The 21942-nt window shown below is 26.1% G+C and overlaps 2 protein-coding genes and 1 long non-coding RNA gene across 3 annotated transcripts; 2 read left to right on the forward strand and 1 right to left on the reverse strand.

The window, feature by feature from the left end:
* Positions 1 to 2338: 2338 nt before the first annotated feature.
* On the forward strand, positions 2339 to 4971 carry LOC114120841 (uncharacterized). The gene is made up of 7 exons (XM_027982890.2): positions 2339 to 2813; positions 2896 to 3263; positions 3381 to 3536; positions 3631 to 3772; positions 3847 to 3911; positions 4461 to 4549; positions 4726 to 4971. Exons 1-7 carry the CDS (start codon positions 2712 to 2714, stop codon positions 4830 to 4832), a joined length of 1029 nt encoding a protein of 342 aa, XP_027838691.2. The 5' UTR covers positions 2339 to 2711; the 3' UTR covers positions 4833 to 4971.
* Positions 4972 to 6605: 1634 nt separating this feature from the next.
* LOC114120840 (DNA replication ATP-dependent helicase/nuclease DNA2) lies at positions 6606 to 11896 on the forward strand. The gene is given in 16 exon segments (XM_027982889.2): positions 6606 to 6845; positions 6911 to 7341; positions 7850 to 7978; positions 8075 to 8115; positions 8118 to 8320; positions 8378 to 8565; positions 8717 to 8983; positions 9055 to 9261; positions 9367 to 9570; positions 9640 to 9870; positions 9930 to 10473; positions 10541 to 10734; positions 10803 to 10989; positions 11052 to 11201; positions 11259 to 11435; positions 11499 to 11896. Coding segments are annotated over 16 exon segments (3345 nt in total). The 5' UTR covers positions 6606 to 6815; the 3' UTR covers positions 11661 to 11896.
* LOC126549936 (uncharacterized) lies at positions 10611 to 21878 on the reverse strand. Its single transcript, XR_007603910.1, has 2 exons — positions 21490 to 21878; positions 10611 to 10709 (listed from the first exon to the last, which is right to left on the reverse strand). It is a non-coding gene; the product is annotated as an uncharacterized LOC126549936 (long non-coding RNA).
* Positions 21879 to 21942: the final 64 nt, after the last annotated feature.

Genomic DNA, 21942 nt, shown 5'->3' on the forward strand with positions numbered 1-21942 from the left:
CACGATAATCGATTATCGTTGATATCAATTTTATCATAGCTAGGACTTTCCTCTTAAATTATCACGGTTATATCACAGATTAAAAATTTGAAGATGATGGGACTGAAACGTCTTAAACTGTTTCATTCTCAATTAATATGTAGTTTAGTACCCTACTCAGTACTTGTAGATTGTTGTTCAACTTTTACATCAACGTCAGTTGTCTAAAATAAATATAAATCATTACATTGTGATTTGTGATATTTGTAAAATTAGATAGGTAATAACTAATAAGTATAGTTAATTCTAACCATAATTCTGTCTAATTTACGACGTTTACCTGGTATTGTATTAAATGACTTGGAAATTTTTTGAATATTTATGGAAATGTATCAGTTTTTAACAATTTTACTGTTGCTCCTGGCCGAATCTGATAATTATCAAACTTTAAGTGTTCACTATATAAAGTGCTATACTTTGTAGGTATAAAATTCTTCCTTTTAACTTCAATCAACCATTTTTAAGTAATTTTGGATTATTGAGTGGAAATCTATATATTATAAAATATTAATATTTAGGTAGGTACCTATATTTATTAAATATTTAATTGTATAAAATTATAAAACCATCGGGGGTGAAAGAAACCTCCGAGCCCCTGGCCCCATATTAATTCATAGTAATAGGCCTGTGGCCGAACTATTAGGAATTTTTTTTCTAAACATTATTAATTATTATGGTTACAGGCTACAGTTTATTATATGTCTCATTAGAATGAAAAATATTTAGACAATAGGATTATAGGAGCATTATTATGCAACAATACTAATCATAACAATTCTGTGTGTTTATAAATTAAATTATTTACATATTATCTAAAAATAGAAGAATTTTTTATAGGTATTAATTATTAACATATGTAAGTAGTAATTGTTTATCACACCGCCTGTCCTAAACGATTCTGCATATTATTAGACAATTCATAAAATTGTTTTTTTATACTGCTAGAGCCAAGAAGTGCAAGATAAGAATTAATATTAGTTAATAAAATGTTATAACATTATTGTTGTATTAATTGTAGTTTATTTTTATAAATCAGGTATTAATTAGATACCTAAATAGCTACATATTATATAATTATCATTAAGACTATTTAATACATTTAATTGACAAGGTGTTTCACGAAGTAGTATCCTATTATTTTGTCAAAAAATAGAAATTACCTAATGAATACATTAAAATTATAATTATTATTAATTATTATAATACAAAATTCTAAATTTAATCATCACGGTATTATAATTTCAAATTATAAATATGAGGCTGAATTAATAAATACCACCAGTTCTTGTTGAGCATTATATTTTTAATTTTGTTATGTTGTGGCAGCTGATGGTTTATTGCCTTTTTATTTTTTAGTAGTACCTATACTAGTTATGAGATGAAAAACTAATATACTGTTTTAGGGGCTGCAGGTCACTTTGCTTCTCACCCATCTGTGTATAATAATGTACCTATATTATATTATCTAGCTAGTAGCTACAAACAAAAAGTGATATTTTCTAAGGATTTATTAGGTATTTAGGTCCTTGGTTACATGGGCCCTATAATATTTGCTTGCACACCCACCAATATACCTACACAAGTCGCGGCACTGTATAAAATGTTAATATTTACTTGTGGAACTGAATACTTCCACCTTTAAATTTTAATGTGCCTATTAGTACATTCAAAAGCTGAACACGAGACAACCATATTGTATATAGGTACTGTACAAAATTGTAACAAATAATTACAAACCAACGATAAGGCTTGGGGTTATAGAGGCGACTCTATTTGAGTGAATATTAAATATCTCAGCGATTATGAACGAAAATAAATCGTTATTTACAAATCTATTTTTTTTTATACATCGTATTTTCTTATGTAAAAATGAAACGTTTTGCCCTTCGGTGGTGAGGGTAACGTCTAACGCGATGGCTCGTTTTTATGGCCGAGTCCGCGCTCCAATAAATCTTATCTATCTCAGTGTATGTATCATAATCGTGATCTTTAAAAACATCAGCTTGTATGACGTATCATAGACATATATTATTATATCTACGGTATGTAATAATGTACAGTTAACTGTTGAAAATTAAAATTTTCAATGTAAAATAGATCATAAATTAATAAATTATTTTTATATTTTCAAAAACATTAAATTTTTCTATTTCTAAACAAATAATAATAATAATATTAGCTGTATTATGTTCCATGAAAATATATTTATCATTTATCAGGTTAGTAGTTGTTAACACGATTTAAGAAGATTAAGATCGTGATCGTTAATATATTATTATATAATCCATGAGATAATCGTTAATTATTAAATAATAAATAATCATTAATCAATAATCATACTCCAGCATCCAGAGCTCAAATATATTTTTATTTTCTAGTTAAAAGAAATTTAAGATTTAAATATTTACATTTTTTATTGAGAAGTAATTTAAATAAAAATATATTACTATATAATTGATAGGTATTAAATTATTTGTTGTTGAGTTATTCTGATTTATGCATGTTTAACGTGTCTGCCAGTCGAAAGGGATATTATTATTATTTTTATTTAAAAGATATAATTTTACTTTCGTAATTTTTGTTTTCTTGTTATTAATATTACAAAATTTTCAAGTATTTTCTATAGAGCAACAGTTTAAACAAAATACAATTAATACATTTTAAATTAAATCATGTTTGTATTGTTTTTAAAAGAAAATAGTATTATTATTGGGATAGTAATTATGTTTATTTTGTGGTTAATTCTTTTCAAAAGAATTGCCTGTTTCTTTGAGGTATGTATATCAATTAATTCCTAATTAAGTTATTCTAGTTACATAAAATATAAATTGATGTTACATGTTTTTGTTGTTTTAGAAATGTATTTCAATGTATTCTTCACACAAATTTAAGCTACCAGAAATAAATGTTTTATTTAATTCATTGACTAGTGGAGTTTTTTGTTTTATCAGTGTCCCAATATGTTTTTCAACATTTAAACCTTCTTCATCATCAAATTCATCCTTAATGTACTGGTTACTGGATTCATTTCGCAATATGATGGATCGTTGTGTAATTACAGAATCTGTAGATCCAACAAGAAATTTTAAGTTTATCATACTATATTCGTGTTTATTACACAGTGTTTATACATCATTTACAAACAATTTAGATGAGAGGCCGTTATTAAGTACTTTAAAGAAAGGAGCTGTACTTAGTTTTTTTGCTTCAACATACTGTTTTGGGTAATTGAAATTACTTTTTTTATTATCTTAGTAATATTATACTCTGAGGAATTTGAACATTGATTTTTAGGCCTTAATCAAAGTGATTTAATACTACTAGTATTTAAAATTGTACAGCTGTGTAGAAGCAGGTTTTGTATTCCTTGGGCTGTCTAATTTATCACTTGGAACATTAGAAGCTGCTAGACTCTTGAAAGTTTGTCATAGCAAAACAAATAGTATGGTAATCAAAATATTAAGTTTCGGACAGTTTGTTGTACATTGTGTCATTTGGTAAGTGGAAAAGGAAAATAAATTATTTAAGAATTAATGAGTTTTTAAGATTTTCATTTTATTTACTTATTAGTTATTTGTTACTTTTAAATAGGATATCAATTTACTTATTCTTGGTACCATTTATTGTGCTATCGTCAGTTGAAGTGCTAATGATGAATAATGATAACCAACTACCACTATCAATTATGTTGTTCAGTCTTCTAGTATTTTACTTAATTGAACTAAGAGACAGTGTATGTTTCATAAAATAGTATCTAATAAGATATGTATGCATAAATATATTTTTAATTAAATGTATTTGTTACAGCCATTAAACATGTCATCAACAAGTGGAAATGGTATATTTAGACTATTTGAATCCCCTAAAAGCTCGTAAGGACTACAATTGTTATGAAATAATATATTATTATATAATAATACTATAATTATTATGAATATAAGTTAAATGGTTTAAGAGGACATGTATACTCGCATGTGCTGTCTGTCTTACAAACTTACATCATAGCAAATTTGTGTTCAGCAAAACACATTTTGTGATGTTAGCTTTAATAGTTGAGTTAATTAACTCATCATAAAATTTAAAGATAAGAATATTATCTAAGAAATGTCATATTATGCTTTTAGGGATATTATCATTTTAAAGTGTTATAGCAATGTAAAATATTACAACTTTAAAATGTTCATAACTTACTTTAAAATGATAGTATCGATAAAATTATATAATATTTCCTTGATAATGTTGTCTAAAAAATTTACTCTAATATTAAAGCCAACATCACAAAACGTATTTTGCTGAACGGAAATCCGCCACGATGCAAATTAACAAGACAGAGACTACAAATGCGGGTGTAACATCCTCTTAATATTTTATCATAATATCATACATTTTATATAAATGTATGTAATTTTTAACTTTTTTAGACTATTAGCTGCAAATAACAGTATCAAAAGGAATCAAAATAAACAGAAATCGAAAGAAAATTTATTAGTGTTATACCAAACTACTAAATGTAACTAAATTTATGTTTTGTTTATTTAGTTATACATATTTCATAATTGGTTTTGGATTATTCAATTAGTTTTTAAATCATTATTTTTTTATAATTTAATGTTTAAAGAATTATAATGAAATGACTCATTATACTCATTTAAATTCAAATTGTAATTATGTATTGTATTATAATAGGTGCTATGGCAATAAAGAAAAAAGCCCAAAAAATCCGACAAGATAAACTATCTTCAGCTGTAATTAAGCCTGAACCCATTGAAGTGATTGAAATATTTGATGATTGAAGTATGCTAGTAACTATAATAAGCTATACTTGTAAATAATATATTTTTTACAAATTTGTAAATAATTAATGATATAAAATATTAATAAGTTTTCTGATGTAATTTGAATTTTTTTTAATTAAATGTTTTATTAATTTTATTTGATGTTGTTATGTACTGTAATTTATAAACAAATTAAGCTGCAAAATATTTTATTATTAAATATTTATTTATTCATTTATCGTATTGCACATTTGAGACATAATATACATGAAAAGTTGTAACATGGAATAAAAATAAAATAAAAAACAAAATAAAATAACTCATATATAAATGATAATAATAATAAAGCAATGTTCAATAGGGTTATAATTATCAATTTGTATTGCTTATTGTCTAATTTTAATATTTTATCTACAGTTTGATGTCTTATTAAATATATATTAGATGACGTTTAGAGAACTATTATTAAATAAATTTGAATATATATATTATATTATATTGTTATACTTTATAATGTGTTTCAATTACTTAAAGTTTTATAGTCTTCCTTATTATTTCAGCCAAGATTTTTCTATTGATCAAAATATAAGGGATTACTTATATTACATTTATTTATACTAAACTATCATAATATTTTCTTCTATAAAAAATCAAGAAATTGGTGTTATTAACTTTAAAATAATATGAAAACATGAAGTGTAAATTATTTAATAATACAATTTTTACAAGAACATGACATTTTGTAATATTAATAAAGAAGTTACCTACTACTTCAGTATTTTATAATTCACTTTCAAGTAAATTGATAATATTATTTAAATTAAATGTTATATTTGTTTATTTATTTTATTCGGGTGACGTCCTATACAATAATTTAAAACATAGTACAACTTACAATTTAAATAATTTATACCAATAACAGATAAGTTTATATAAAGCCCTGGTTTCCTACAACGAGTACAACGTTTGTTCTTTGCTACAACTAGCCACTAGGGCTTAAGATAATAATATAAGTATTAACATATCATTTTTCATCTTATCAGTTATGATAAATGGTGCTCTTATTTATAGCTAACTGCATCATGCAGTACTGCAGTTAAAGGGATTATTTTTGCCATAAATAACTACAAAAGGAATATGGTGTCTAGTACCTAATTCAAGAAGGAACATTTAATATTACCTACAGAAGAAGTGAGAGAACATCAATACAACTATTCACCAATTTTTTCAAAAGTTATCTTAATGTTGACACTCCTTTCTGCCAATGATATGAAATTTGAGTTCCTACATAACTATGTTAAAGTCATGGGGAGGATAATATATTTTTAATATAAAGGCTGTATAAGATAAGAATCGTCTTTGAACACGTTACAATTGACAGAAGTCAGTTACCGTATAAGGGTTCAATAAGACAGATTCATACTCTAATAGGGAACAGGCCAATGAGCAATGTATAGATTTCAATGAAGACGATAGATTACTGTTTCGATACACTTATCTGAAGTATATATATAAATATATTATAATATATTAAATATATATTATATTATATTAGTATATATAAGTATATTCTTAAATATAATATCTTAAATCGTGGTATTAACAATTTTTTTTTTTACAGCGAGTAAAGTACTAAAACTAAAGTTAAAAGTAGACTGTTGCCTGCAGCTATATAGCAGTGCTAGCACAGAATAGATACTACATAATATTATTATAAAGCATATTAATAATAAATAAATGGCGGGAGTTTTTATCACCCATAAGAATTAGATAATGCTCCATATAACCACTATAATATAAGTTACTATAATTTATAACATCAAGTATAAACTATCTGTTTCCTAAAAGAAAAAAGTGCTGTATCCTAAATTTATATCATCGTTAAAAAAATGTAATTGTAATTTATTTTCAAGTATAATTTTTTTATTTTTTACAATAATTTCATAATTTTTGTTTGTTTTGAAATTACGCTTTTCCTATAATTGTAAGTTATCAGTAAACATGAAAAGAACTCATAGTGACGTGCAGAAGGTACTGATGATTTAAAAATACTATAAAAATATTAATTATTATATTAATTAAAGTACTCTTTTCAGAGTCAGCCAGATAGTTTCAAGCAATTGAAAATTACATCTCTATTTTCACGCGTGCCTCCAGAGTCATCCAAAACTATCATAGAATATAATAAAAATAGACCTTGTATGACTCCTAATTCCAAATCTTTTTCAAGTCCAGTATCTAGTCCAGATGTTATACCATCATCCCCGGTGCTGAAGAAAAACAAAGCTACTAAATCTAGAAAATGTTTGAATCCTGTTTTAACTGAGGACATTAAACTCAAAGACAAACGCACCATTTCAAATACAGATACTGTTTCAAATTTTTCTAAAGACAATTTAGGTTTAACTACAAAAAGTATAGAAAAACCTGACTATGACAATGATGTGGATAGTCAATCATATTCATTTGATACAGTATCAATAGAAAGCTCAAATACTGAGTTTAGTACAGACTTCTTCTTGGACTGGTTAGTTAATAATTCTTTAGAACCTAAATAAAACTATACAATATAGGTAGGTAGATACACGTGCAGTGGTGCTGATGTCCATTTTAAATAGTATTACATTAAATTAAAATTTTTAAATAGAAATTATCAATAAACAGTGAATTTATCCACTTAAATACAAAATAAATTTAATGTACTTTAATTAACACATCTAAAACTTGTATATCTATACGCCATGGCATGACTGTAACTAGGGGGTCCCCTCCCTCTCAATAATTTTAAAAGTAGAAATATTTAATGTAAATTATAGATAAAAATGACAAGTGTTCAGTATCAAGATATTTAGACAAATTTTGGATCCCCCCCATTTTTTTCAGTTACAGCCTTGTCCTATGGACTATCGTCAGATTGTTCTGCCATCATTTACTCAAATAAGGTTTTACATTTGGAATACTTTTACATAGTGTTCAGCACCATTGTACATTTGTCTCGTAATAATAACATTATATTTAAAAAATATTTGCTTTAGTGATATCAATTTAATTGAACCCCATCGGTGTATTATAAAAAAAATTGAAAAAGATTTTGGAAAAATTTGCTTAACTTTGACTTCTTGTAAAAGTTATGAAGAAGATGTATGTTATCTCAGTGGCATTTGGTAAATATTTCATTATTTTATTACCCATTCAAGTATTAATTTTGTGTACCTTCTTAATACTTTTTAAGTCCTGTGTGTGATTAAATGTGTGTTTAGGCTTCATAGTTTATTTGAAGTGGAAGATATAGTAACTGTAATGGCAAAAAGGTCGACGATCACTGGTCAGTAAATAATGATCATGGTTTTGTTACCAGACACTCAGACTTTTTGGTGTCTGGTACAACAATTGTTGGATCATTATTCTGTTCACGTCGTTCAATTCTTGCGGATATATATAAAGGACTTGACTGTTCCTCTGCTGTTATGGTTATTGGAACACTTCTTCACCAATTATTTCAAACAGTAAATTTAAAAATTAAATTATTAAATATTTTATTTTATCAAATTCATTGTTTATAGGTCTTAAAGAGAAAGCAGTTCAATCAAAAAGATATCAAAGTTGTAGTAGATGAAATGATTAATAGTCCAGGTTTCGTGCATACCCTCTATGAATCTGATATGAGTTTTGAAACTACTAAAAAAGAGCTAATAGATTTTATACCAAAAATTCAAACATTTGTTAAAACTTATTTGGTTGGTAATCAAATGTAAGTTATACTTTAATTATATTCACACAAATTTCATTTAAAAGATGTTTTTTGTATAATTGTCTTTATTTTGTAAACTTTAATTCTATAATGCATTTTAATAATCATAAATTATATTAAGTAATGATATATGTTAAAAAAAATTAATTAGAGGAAAAGAAAAAAAAACTTGGCAAGGTGAAATAGTATCGATTGAAGATATAGAAGATAATTTGTGGGTACCAACATTTGGTGTTAAAGGTAAAGTAGATATTACTGTTCAAGCTAATTATGGTGGTACATCCAAAATAATGCCTATTGAATTGAAAACTGGCCGAGCTTCTGGAAGTGAGGAGCATCGTGGCCAAGTATTATTGTATACAATAATGATGAAGGAATTAGGTATGGATGTAAACTCAGGCTTATTATTATATCTCAGGTAAATTTTTATAGTAAGTTATCATTTTAAAACTAATAAACTAATTATCTATATGTATTTTATGGTTGCAGAGAAAATGTATTAACTGAAGTCAAAGTTAGTCATAGAGAAAAACGAGATTTGATAATGCTAAGGAATCGACTTGTACACTATTTGAATGCAAATAAAATGGTTTTAGATCCTATTGATGACTATATTCCAGTATTGCCTGAACCCATAAACCATCACAGTGCATGCTCAAAATGTCCTTATTTAACAGCATGTAGTGCTGTTTTGAGGTAAAAGTATATTTTTTTCATTAATTATTTATATCGTTATTTGTTATATTATATTGTATTTTATTGTCTTCATATTTATTATTAACAAAAAAACTCAAATTGTAGCAAAGAAGGTTTTGAAAAATTAGATCATCATAATCCATTAAAAAGATTAGGGCCTCAAGCTATTAGTCATTTAAAACCTGAACATATTAATTATGTAATGCAGTGGACTGCTTTTTTACTGTTGGAGAATTCAATTGAAAATACTACTAGAGATAATTTATGTGCAAAATCTAGTGATTTATGGACTTTATCATTTGTTGAACGGTTAGTGATAATTTATTATATTTATTATTTGTGTTACACATATATTAAGCTCATTTATATTATTTTCAGTGAGAAACGTGGAAACTGTATTAGTTTATTAAAAATTAAAAGTGTGGTAAAAGAACCGAGAAATCGGTATTATTTAAATACAATGGAAAAATCAAACAAATCTGACAAAATTAAATTTATTAACTTCTCTGTTAATAATTATGTAGTAATCAGTACTAGACACCGAAATGCAGTTGCTACTGGTTTTATTTCAGCAATAACTGAAACATCAATTGATGTTTTATTAGATAGGTAAAATAAAATAATTAAAATGTATTCATTTTATATTAAACAACATTTATTTTTTTCAGAGATTTATCCAAGCTAGGGTCTAATGAATTCCATATAGATAAATATGAGTCACAATCAATTGTAGCGTTTAATTTTTCTAGTTTAGCACTTTTATTGGAACCGAGTGAAAATTCAGCTCAATTAAGACAATTTATTATTGATAAAGAAATGCCTTCATTTTTATCATCAGATAATCACTTAAAACCATTTATCAAAAGCTCAGAATTGACTTTAAATTTAAATTCATCACAAAAGTCTGCTATTATTAAAACATTGGCTGCAAACAATTATGTACTAATTAAAGGTATGCCCGGAACTGGTAAAACAGCAACTGTGGCTGCTCTTATTCAGATACTGGTACTGATGGGTCGGTCAGTGTTGGTAACTTCTCATACTCATTCAGCTGTTGACAATTTATTGTTATTATTACATAAAAATAAAATAGATTTTTTGAGATTGGGTTCAAAAACACGTATTCATCCAGATTTGTGGGGAAAATGTGATGAAGTGGTCTCTCAACATTGTGATACCCCTGAGCAATTATCTAAACTATACAATGAAGTGGTATTATGCTCTTAAAATTATGTTTTTTTTCTTTAATGTTTAATAAAAACAATACATTTTGTGATAGAATATTGTTGGTGTGACTTGCCTTGGATGTGGACACCCATTACTTAGAAAACGTATGTTTGATGTATGTATTGTAGATGAAGCTACCCAAGTAGTGCAGTCATCAGTTATAGCCGCTCTTCATTCATCCAAGATGTTTGTTTTAATTGGTGACCCACAACAACTACCACCTTTAATAAAAAATACAAAAGCAAAGTATTATTTAAATCTTATACTAATAGTTAAATAGAAAAAATACAATCATGGTAATTGAACTATTTCAGAGAATTAGGTATGGATATTAGTATGTTTGAAAGATTAGACAGGCCATCTGTTACTGCTATACTTCATGTACAATATCGAATGAATGGCCCTATAGCAGAACTTGCTAACAAATATACTTATAACGGAAGTTTGCAGTGTGCTAATAATACTGTAAAACATGCAACACTAAAACTTAATAAAACAAAAGTAAGTTTATATTGTTAAACTTTTTTTTATTTTGAAAATAAATAATCATACTTAAATTTTAGGTTGATGATGAATGGTGTCAAGATATTGTGTCATCAGATTTAAATAAGTCTGTTTTACTCTTGGATACAGGAACAGTAAATAGTAATTCAACAGACACAAATTTAATAGAAATTAAAATTATCAGAAAAATTGTTTTGCTTTTAATTCAAGTAAATTAAGATTTTTAAATGTTTATTTTTATATATTGATATTGTTTGTGTTACTAGGGTGGACTTTTAGCTAAATCAATTGGTATTATTGCCCCTTATAGGGCACAAGTAACACTTTTAAAAAATGAGATGGATTCTATGTATTCAGACATTGAAGTCAGTACAGTAGATCAGTATCAAGGACGAGATAAAGAAGTTATTATATACTCGTGTACAAGAAATACTATTGCTAAAGTAATGTAATTAATTTTTTTATTAATTGTACACTATATTAATTTTTATTATATATGTATTAAGGATGTTGGTATATTGAATGATAAAAGAAGAATAACTGTTGCTATAACAAGAGCAAAGCATAAGCTAATAATGATTGGTGATGTAACTATAATGAAAAATTATGAAACTTTCAATAGCTTGTTCAGCCATATTACTAATATTATAAAACTACCTCAAATGTAAAATTTTATGTAGATGAAACTTAAATTTTAATTTACTTTTACATTATATTATAGTAGCTAATAACCTTCACAAAGCATCAAGCTATGATGTAATTTATTTTATAATTTATAGAAAGATCTTTTGGAAACAAATGTCAAATTTTGTAGATTAACATCAATACAGTTTATAATTTAAAGAAAACTCATAAATTTATTAAACAGCATTTTTTTTACAATAAAATAATATATTAATTTCAAGTAACACAATTTTAGTTTATTTAATACTACATTAATCATCAAGTATTCTAATCTTAATGATTGTATAGTATGGTATTCAATGATGCAAGATACATACATTACCTATGTTTTTGTGCATCTTAAACTATTCAAATTTAGCAAAGCACGTGATATCTTGATGTCATAGATTAGAGAAGCTGTTTGTTATTAATCAACACTGGCCTATATGTGTAAATGTTTATCAATCAAATTAATCAAATCGCAAACATCGTGTAAGTTATGTTAATTGTATACATATTATTGTGTGTATATATATTACATGTGCCCCCATGAACCTTGAATTATTCGAGCTCTTTTCCTGACATTTACATTTATATTGAATGTTCATAGTTTATTTTTTATTTATAAAAAAAGGTGTATAATAAAACATCCACTCAATATTTTCGGGCCAATTCAAGTTGGTGTGGGAAGTCTGACACATGATTGATAATACATTATACTGGTTAATTAATAATTTGCACTTTGTTCGCGTTTGACTGACAAAGAAATTCACGTGATGGACATATGGTGGCATTTCATATACTATAGTTGATATATATAGTAGGTATACCGACAATCTACATATTATGCTACTGTGTGGCGTGTTTATTATTAACATAGACAGGTTCAATTGGTACAAGTTTGGCAAAAATAATATAGGTGTAATAGTACGATAAAATATAAATACGCGTTTATTTCTTAGTCAATTGTCTAAATATTTTCCATTAGGATATCGTTGCATACAAATGTTCACCATGTATCCAAAACCAAAACTACAATAAGGATTCTACTCTCAAATCAAGTTTTCTTTTTCAAAAAAAATTAGTTTATTCACACTTGGGTACATCTTACTCGATTATACACTGATAATAAGTTTTTATTTTCATACGCATGAAAGTATTCATTTACGTTTACGGTTTCCTCATTAAACATTTTGATGTGAAAAGATACGCGTACACTTAAATCCTATATATTGTATTAAAAATTACCAATAGATATAGTGACTAAATGGAGATTATATAATTTATGATGAAACTTATATTAAATTTACTGATATTTTATTTAACTATAAAATAAGTACCTGCTTTACTAAATCTATGACATTGAAAAATAAATAGAAAATAATCTAAATGAGTTTTATATTTGTTAATAAACTTCAGTAAACGACCATTTTATTTAAGGTTAATTAGTTACTAATTTAAATACCCACTTTAGTTGCCTAAAAAGAAACGTAATAGATGATTTTATCTACTTATTAAAAATATGTTAAGCATTTATTATACAAGGACTATGAATAAACTTTATGCTAATTTTTTTGTTTATAACTAAATAATCATAAACTTTATCGATTTAAGATAGTTATATATTTTTTATTAATTGCCTCCCTAAATATATGAAATCGTAATAATTAGGTACCTATATTGCTGTAAGCCAGTAAATTCTAATTATTATCACTATCCATTTGAGGCATCATTTGAGGGACAGGGTGTGCATTCACACTAATTTTTGAACCTTCTTTGAGGCGCCAAAAAAAAAAAAAACAATAAATACAAATAGTATCAATATTCGATAAGTATTTTAAAGATAATATTAATTATTTTGTATTTATTTATTTATTTTGTTTTCAAAATCTTTTGTTGTGGTCCGAGTGCCCGTCGTCAGACAGAATTGAGAGTAGGTACTAACCATTTGACCATAGATAAGAAAAGAATATATTATTATGTATGTATTGACCAACTACTAAGTATCAAGTGAAATTAATTACGAAAACTTTAGATGGGGGATGAAAAGGTGTAAAAAAAAATGAGCGTAAATAAATATTTAAATGTTTTATTGATTAAGATATAGTTAAAAGAAGAAAGTAGATACAAACATTTTTTTTAAATAAGAGGGACTGCGTTTCTTTCAATTCAAGCACTGGACTACTTACAAGTTACAATATATTACATATACATGTATTATTGTATATTATATTACCTGTGTTTATGTTTGTATCGCATTATTTCGGAAAAACTTAAGTTGGTTCCCAAGTTATTTTATCACTTCATTTAATTACGGTTCAGTCAACGGTAATTTATCATTTTAATATTTTATCATAAAGTTGTCTATAACGAAGCAACCAGAGGGTTGTCGATATAGTTGATAGTACTTGATACTATATGATCGCGCACGCCCCACATTCGGAAAGCATAACTGAAATGTTCACCTTTTTTTACTTTACAGCTCAACAACACATTTGAAAACGAAATTCTTTTTAAAAGAGATAATACTTTGATTTATCCATGGAAAATTGATCCGGCTAAGTTCTGTGAAAGATGCGTCTTTTAAATTTCTTTCACTAATATAAGCTATTAACTTAAAAAAATATATTAACTTTGATAAGAAAAAAAACACAATCAAGGCATATAACAAGTGTGCATATAAATTATACTTAAAATAATTTTATATTAAATTAACTAAATAATTTTATAAAAAAGTAAACTGGATACATCACTCAATTGATCGTAAACAATTTACCTACGTGAAACTGGCACTTCTAAGTTGGAAAAACAATCTAAAACCATTCCAATAAACTCTTCTCGGACTTGGACGTTGTTGGAATTTGTTGGAAACTATTTTAAAAGTTTCTAGCTCCAATTACATGCCCGGCACAACATATGTATTCGTAAAAGAACTATAAAACTTTTCTAATAATATTTATACAACATAGTTGGAGATTGTTGGATATTTGTTGGAATTTGTTGGAGTCTATATAAAACGTTTTTCAACTATAAAGTTTGTAGGGCCAATTTCCCGATCACTACTACAAATAAAAGTGATGCTCTAGATTACACTGATTTATGCTTAAAACTGAGAGAGATTGTTGGATTATTATTGGACAAAATATAAAAATACTTTATGACCTTATACGAGGTTAAGTTCAAAATTTAAATGAATAAGTGTACAAAAAAAAAAAAAATATCGGAAAAGTTTTAAAATTGTCCAATAAACACATTTACGTCATATTAAATGTAAATATTTATAATAAAATGATTATAATATATAAAATATTGTTTCTTTGATCTACCGACAATCGTTTTCAATCGTGTTACTAAAAAGATAAAACGTTCTCAATCGTACAACACCGATATTTATTGTTTGAATAGCAATGTTTTTCAGCACTACATTTATAATTGTACACATTTTATACTTATTAAAAATCGTCATTTTCATAATACTGAGTTTTGAAGTCTAACAACTTTTAAAACTGGTCCAACAAGTAACAAGCTTATAGAAATATCATAGATAAAGAAAATTGAGGCTAAGAATTTTAACCCAATTTTTAAATCATTAAAATGACTAAATGAGAAATTACAAAAATTGATACCTACTTTATAATTTTCATCAAAATATTAAAAAGAAAAAGAAATTCTAAAAATCGAATATACACAATTATATAAATGTATAATTCTGTTTTGAATTATTTTCTGATACCTAACTAATATTAGTGTTTTATTTTATCGCATCATTATGGTAAAAATATATCTATCGCTTTCTTTGGTATAACAGTATGCCATTTACGATTTGATTGTAATACTTGTGTGAGTTATTAGATTATTATTACTGGAACAATGTGAATATTTGATGCGTATTGCACTTTATTATTTAAATAATGAAAATTGACGTCTGAAGTTAATGAACATTAAAAGTAAACACCTCTTCATCTTTATAAATTTAAAAATATGTAAATAACTGAATTTGATGAAATTAAGAACTCTAGTAATTAATTGTTAAAGTAATAATATACAATTCTACATTTAAATTTTAAACAATCATACAGTGTGTCTTCATACATTATACAAACTCAATCATTTATTTAAAAAATCAGAGAATTTGATTTGCTGTATTTATGTTAATAGGTTTTAAGTATACCAGTCACACTAATGGATATGTTAAATTTGTGTATTTATTAAAAAATAATATTGTAAGAAAAATGATTCTGATGGTCATTTGATCGCAATTACAATTTATCGTACAACAATTGATCGCAAATATAATTATATAGGTACCTAGGTTATTTCAGGGTGTAAAGCGAATAGGCATTTTTCGTAACATTATTCGATCGTTGACCTAACTTATTTTTGAACCTAGGTGGTTAAATATGTTATATTACTAGACACAAGGCAGTAACTTAGGGAGGGTTCCGGACCTCCCCGGAATTTTTAAAAGTATAAATATTTAATGTAAATTATAAATAAAAATGACAAGTGTTTAGTATCTACATATTTAAAAAAAATGTTGGACCCCCACAGAAATTTTTTTTCAGTTACGGTCTTGACTAGCCACAAGTTATTATACAGATAATGAAGATCTATTAGTGTCGCTGTTGAATTATTTCGAAAATACATGGATAAGAAAATTAGATAGGAGGGAAAAAAGAAAATTACCAAAGTATATGCAATCAAATTATATGGAACTGTTTTTCGAAAGTAATCCAAGATTTAGCTACCTACCTACCATAAATAATGTTATAGAATAGGATGGCACAATTGTTTCACATCACTTATAAATGGTTTGCATTCTTCAATTTAGCGGTTTATAGATGCGTTAAAAAAAGAAGATTGCTTTAACAGATTCAACTTTGAATAGTATGTAGGGTGCAACAAGCACCTCTTCTCAAAAACAAAAAAAAAAAATACCGAGATAGAGCGGCTAAAATAAAAAAATTGTGTACCAATTATAACAATAATACAAATATAGACCACTGAAATTTTCGATTTTTATGAGAATTTTTTTTTGAAATGGCGATAAAAAAACTTTGGATGACTAAAAAACTTGAAAATTTCATACAAGTTTTCTTATGAGTTAAAAAAAATTAAAAATCGTAAGTCACAATTTTTTTTTACAAGCGTTTATAGATCAATTTTTTACGAAATATGTCGAAATCGCGAAAATTTCCAAGTGATTTTGAAGTTGAAAAATCATAAAATTGTTTGTGTTAATAACTAAGGATTTAAAATACAACACTAAGTTTTCCATAAGTTTTCTTTCAAGTAGTTATAAAAAAAACTCTTCGCATCATTATAGAAAAAATTTTAAGTACGTTAGAATCTTAAATTTTTACTAAATGGCGTAACGACAACGATTTATCCTCAAACGGTTTTAAATATTTGTTATTATTCAAAAAGTATTAGTCGTAGATACTTGAAAATTTCACTGGTTATTTAGATTGGCATTTTCTTTACATGATTTAATTTTCAAAATATTTTGACTTTTTTTGAGTTATTTATAAACAACTGAAATTTTTAATTTTTCTAAGAATTTTTTTTTGAAGTGTCGATAAATTTTTTTTCAAAATACTTGAAAATTGAATACCGTAAAACGGGGTGAATAGAAACGATGGTGTGAATAGAAACAAAATCAGGAAAGTTATTACTTCGACGTCTCCCCGACTGAATATTCGTGTTATCAATATGAAACCTTCACTAAATTGAAAACAAATTTGTAAGAAATTCGACGAGCTCTAAACGTACCGTTTATCTCTACCGCCATACGGATAAAAATTGATACCTACAAAGTTTCTCATAAGTTATTCTTATAGTGATTAAAAAATTATAAGAATATATAGGCACAATTTTTATTAGCATTTGAAGTTCAAATATTGACAAAAATTCTTCAAAATCATGAATATTTGCAAATTATTATGTAGTATAATTCATAAAAATGTTTGTATAAGTATCTAAGAGTTGAAAATTGAATACAAGATTTTCCATAAGTTTAGGTTTCAATTATTATAAAAGAACTTAAATTTTGGTGTATTTAAGCCATTAAAACATAAACCAACTTTTTACCAACCATTGGAAATTATATCCTAGGCTAACAAATCATCTTCGTTCAGAATCGTTTTTCGTATACAATGATAACTATCATTGGATTCAAATTTAACACTCCTATAATATATAATAGTGATCCACACGGCACCTAATGTACAGCAGAGCGGTACCCACTTACCCGTTTTTTTAATCGATTTATGTTACATACCAAAATTTTATCTAAATAATTATTCCAATAAATATGTACCGTACCTATTCAAAATTCAAGTTAAAAATTATTATCAAAAATTTTATTTTATGATAAATTATCTTGCGGCAAATTAAATACTGAATTGTAACTGTGATAAATTGTTTGCGGTAAATTGTTTATGATCAATTGATTAATTGGCATGTATCTGGTTAATATAATTTTAGAGAATTTTCAAAACAGCGGTAAACAAGTAAGTTTCGAAATTTTATTGAATATATATTTATAGGTAAGTAGAATAATAGCATGATTTGTTAAGTATTTGGCCACTTTTAACTTTAGTTGCAATTAAATTAAAACCAGGTAATTGTATATCAGTTAGTATTTTAGAAGGATTGCATACTTTGGATGGTATTTTAGAAAAATACCAACTCATACAATTATCTGATTTTAATTTAATTACAGCTAAAGTTAAAATTGGTTAGATACTTAGCAAAACATGCTATTATTCTACTTACCTACCTGTCCTACCTATATTTTCAATACAATTTTGAAACTTACTTATTTACCTCTGTTTGGAATTTCTCTACAATTATATTGACCTCAAAGTTGAACAAAATTCTTGATTTTTTAACTTCTTACAGATCTATTCATACTACGAATGAATAGTTACTTTATCGGGACATAAGCAGTTCCATATATATTGAAATTACACAAATGTAATATAAAGTGTAACATTACTAGTTACAAATTAATATTGTAAAAACATCGCAGAAATATTCCATTGCACAATGAGCTATCACTTTATTATCTTTATTCTTCAAAGAACGTATCTATACAGAATCATACTTAAATATATTCTTTTCATTGCATTATCAATGAAAATACTATTTTACCTGACAACCAATTTGGTATTCATGCATTAGGTACATTTAAATAATCAATCATTGACAAAGTCTACTGGGTTTTTGATGTGGTTTCTTCGGAAAAAGCCATATTATAAAGGTGCATCCCTTAAAATCTCACAAGCTTTCAATAGAATATGGTACTTATGTATTCCATATCAATTTAAAACAATTTCTATCCCCAATTTATTACATTTTTATAAAATCTTATCTTGACGACTGTTATGTTCAAATTCGTTACTGATCTGCTTCTAATATAGCAGGTATAGAAGCTGGTGTTTCGCAATGAAGAATTTGTTCTTCAGCTCTGTATATATCAGATCAACACATTACGATTAACACCCAAATATAGTGGAATACATAAATGAAATTATGACAAGGCAATTATATTAACTAGCACTGATCCATTTTTAGGTTCCACATATAAATTTTCCACATAACAACCTTGTATAATCAACACGTCATAACCTAACCAACCGTTTAAAAATTCAAAATAATTATTAAATAAGGAACATAATACTTAGTTATATTCACTAAACTGTATAGTGTATAATATATTATGTTCAATGTTCAAATTATATTGAACTTATAACATTTATTGGTATAATAGTATTTTTATAAAGTATTTTTGTAATCTGGTCGATCATAAATTCGGAGTGGTAACTTTTAAGATTTTTAAATATCCGACAAAAACGTGATTCGACGAAATTAAATGTTGTGATTGAAATATTAAAAGTAAAACTGATTTATATTTTGAGTACCTATTCACGTAAGGTTTACTTAAACCTAAATTTGTTTATTTTAATATTGTCATCTTTAGTTAATCAAAAAAATAATTATGAGGAATTTTCAAAGGAAGTAATATGCAATTGAATAAATTTAAAAAAAATACGTGAAGACTTTTTAAATTAGTTCTACTCTACCCTCCAGTAAATATATTTAAATATTATATCATACATATAAATGAGATACATTATTTTTCTATATAAATGTAAAACAAAATCTAAGTTTATTTTGAGTCTTTTATTCGTTTAATTATTGTAAAACCAAAGTATTTTTTAACTCATTTAAAATCTATAATCTATGCTTAGTTATCCCTTATCCAGTATCCTAATAATTTGATAGAATTTTCTAAAGATAAATTATTTTAATATTGTTATTTTCAGTTATGGAACTTTGTATTTGTCGACAACAATATTTGAAAAAATATTAACTTATGAGTATTATCCACTGTATTTGTTTGTTATCATCTTTTAATTCTAAGTATGCAGTAAAAAGGCAAACAAATGGGTATCATTCTGCTATACTAGGTGTCGATTAGGTTAAATTATTATTGTTGTGGATGTATTGAATTCAGAGCCGTCTCGTTAAGATTTAGCGCCCGGGGCAAAATTAAAAATATTAGCTCCCTTAAATTCTAAAAAAAATTGTTGGCGTCCCCTTTAAACAGTTTAAACCATGCACCCGGGGCACATGCCCCCTAGGCCCTCCACAGCACGGCTCTGATTAAATTTGAAATTAATGATACGTATCATTGTACTTATATACGAAAGCAAATTCAAAATTTAAGATCTAAAAATTTTATCAACTACTTATACAGACAAAAAGAAATACATATATAATTGTAAAATTAAAACATTTATCGCTACGCTCAGAACCTAAAATAATATCGAGTATTTTTAACAACATTTTATTTGTTTGATTATCTTTCATTAATATTTTCTAACTTGATAAAAAATGTATCAAACTGCTGCATTTTAGATTCTGAGTGTAGTAATAAATATATATTGAATGATTTTACAATGATTTGTGTTTTTTCTATTATGGACTTAGACATCGTCTTTCGAGGATCAATAAAAACGTTTAAATTCTAAACTTTAGGGATGATTTCTGGTTAGGTTAAGTTAGGATCTAATTTAGGGGGTTAAGAACAGGAATTTTCAATATTTTTCAAAATAACCCTGTGGTGAACGGTGAAGAGGAATGCAAAAACGCAGATTTTCACACAAAACTAATATTTGCCTTTATAGATTTTTATTATTTTTTTTGTGTGATTAACAATCGAATAGATAACAGAAGCTTGAAATTTTTGTAAAATGTTAATGTTAGTATTTTTTTATACATAGTAAAAGAGTATAAATCTAATAATCTAAATGTTTTTGACTCTTTTTGAGTTATAATTTATAGACTTTGAAAGTTGTAATTTTTTGGTTTTATTCTATAAATTTTGATGGATCTAAAATCTAAATGCTTGTAAAATATTAATTTTACACAGTTCCTCATAAGCTGTTTTGTATTTACCAACTAAAAAATATTGAAAATATATATTTATAATATTTTTTTATGAGAATTTAAGGTTAGGATTTCGACAAAATTTGTAAAATCTCGAAAGCTTGTAGATATTTTGCAATTAGAAGCTTATAAAAATTTTATTTTTATATTTAAAACTAAAAAAAGTAGTTAAAGATTTTTCGATTTTTTGGGTACATTCACAATAGTTCTGGAGAACCACCAGAATTCGTTTATTTATTACTTCTCTCCATCATAAATGTCTTTGTCCACCTTATACAATGTTTATTGTTTCAAGTTCAATTGTATAATTATTAATTGGGTGTGTAAAATAATAAATAATTAAGATAAACCTATGTATAATATACGCCGTGTACTTACCTGCTCGAGCGTATAATAATTTGTTTTTTTTTGGTTTGGAGCACGTTTGGCTTAAAATTAAGACTTTACAGTATACAACCGTGACAAACGAATGATGTTATTTCAATGTCATTTTGCCCGTTTTCATACGACCGGTATCCACTTATTGAGACTTAAGAGTACAGAAAAAACAATAACACCAGAATGTACCTATATAGGTATATCTTATAATTAAAACATCGTTTAGCATGTGCTTCAGTGTGATCGAGCGGTATAATATTACCTATTTATATTATTATTTTTTTCCTCCTTCATTCCTTCCCACTCTTATTAGAAAAATATATTATATCCTTTTGTATATACAATGTGTCAAAAGGTTATGCCTAGTACAAGACGTGCGTTTTATTCTCTCCCTCCATTCATATATCAACATATATTTTGCACGTACTAATAGGTATGGTAAAAAAAAAAAAA

This window comes from Aphis gossypii, chromosome 1, assembly GCF_020184175.1.
Source record: "Aphis gossypii isolate Hap1 chromosome 1, ASM2018417v2, whole genome shotgun sequence".
NCBI classification, from domain to species: domain Eukaryota; kingdom Metazoa; phylum Arthropoda; class Insecta; order Hemiptera; family Aphididae; genus Aphis; species Aphis gossypii.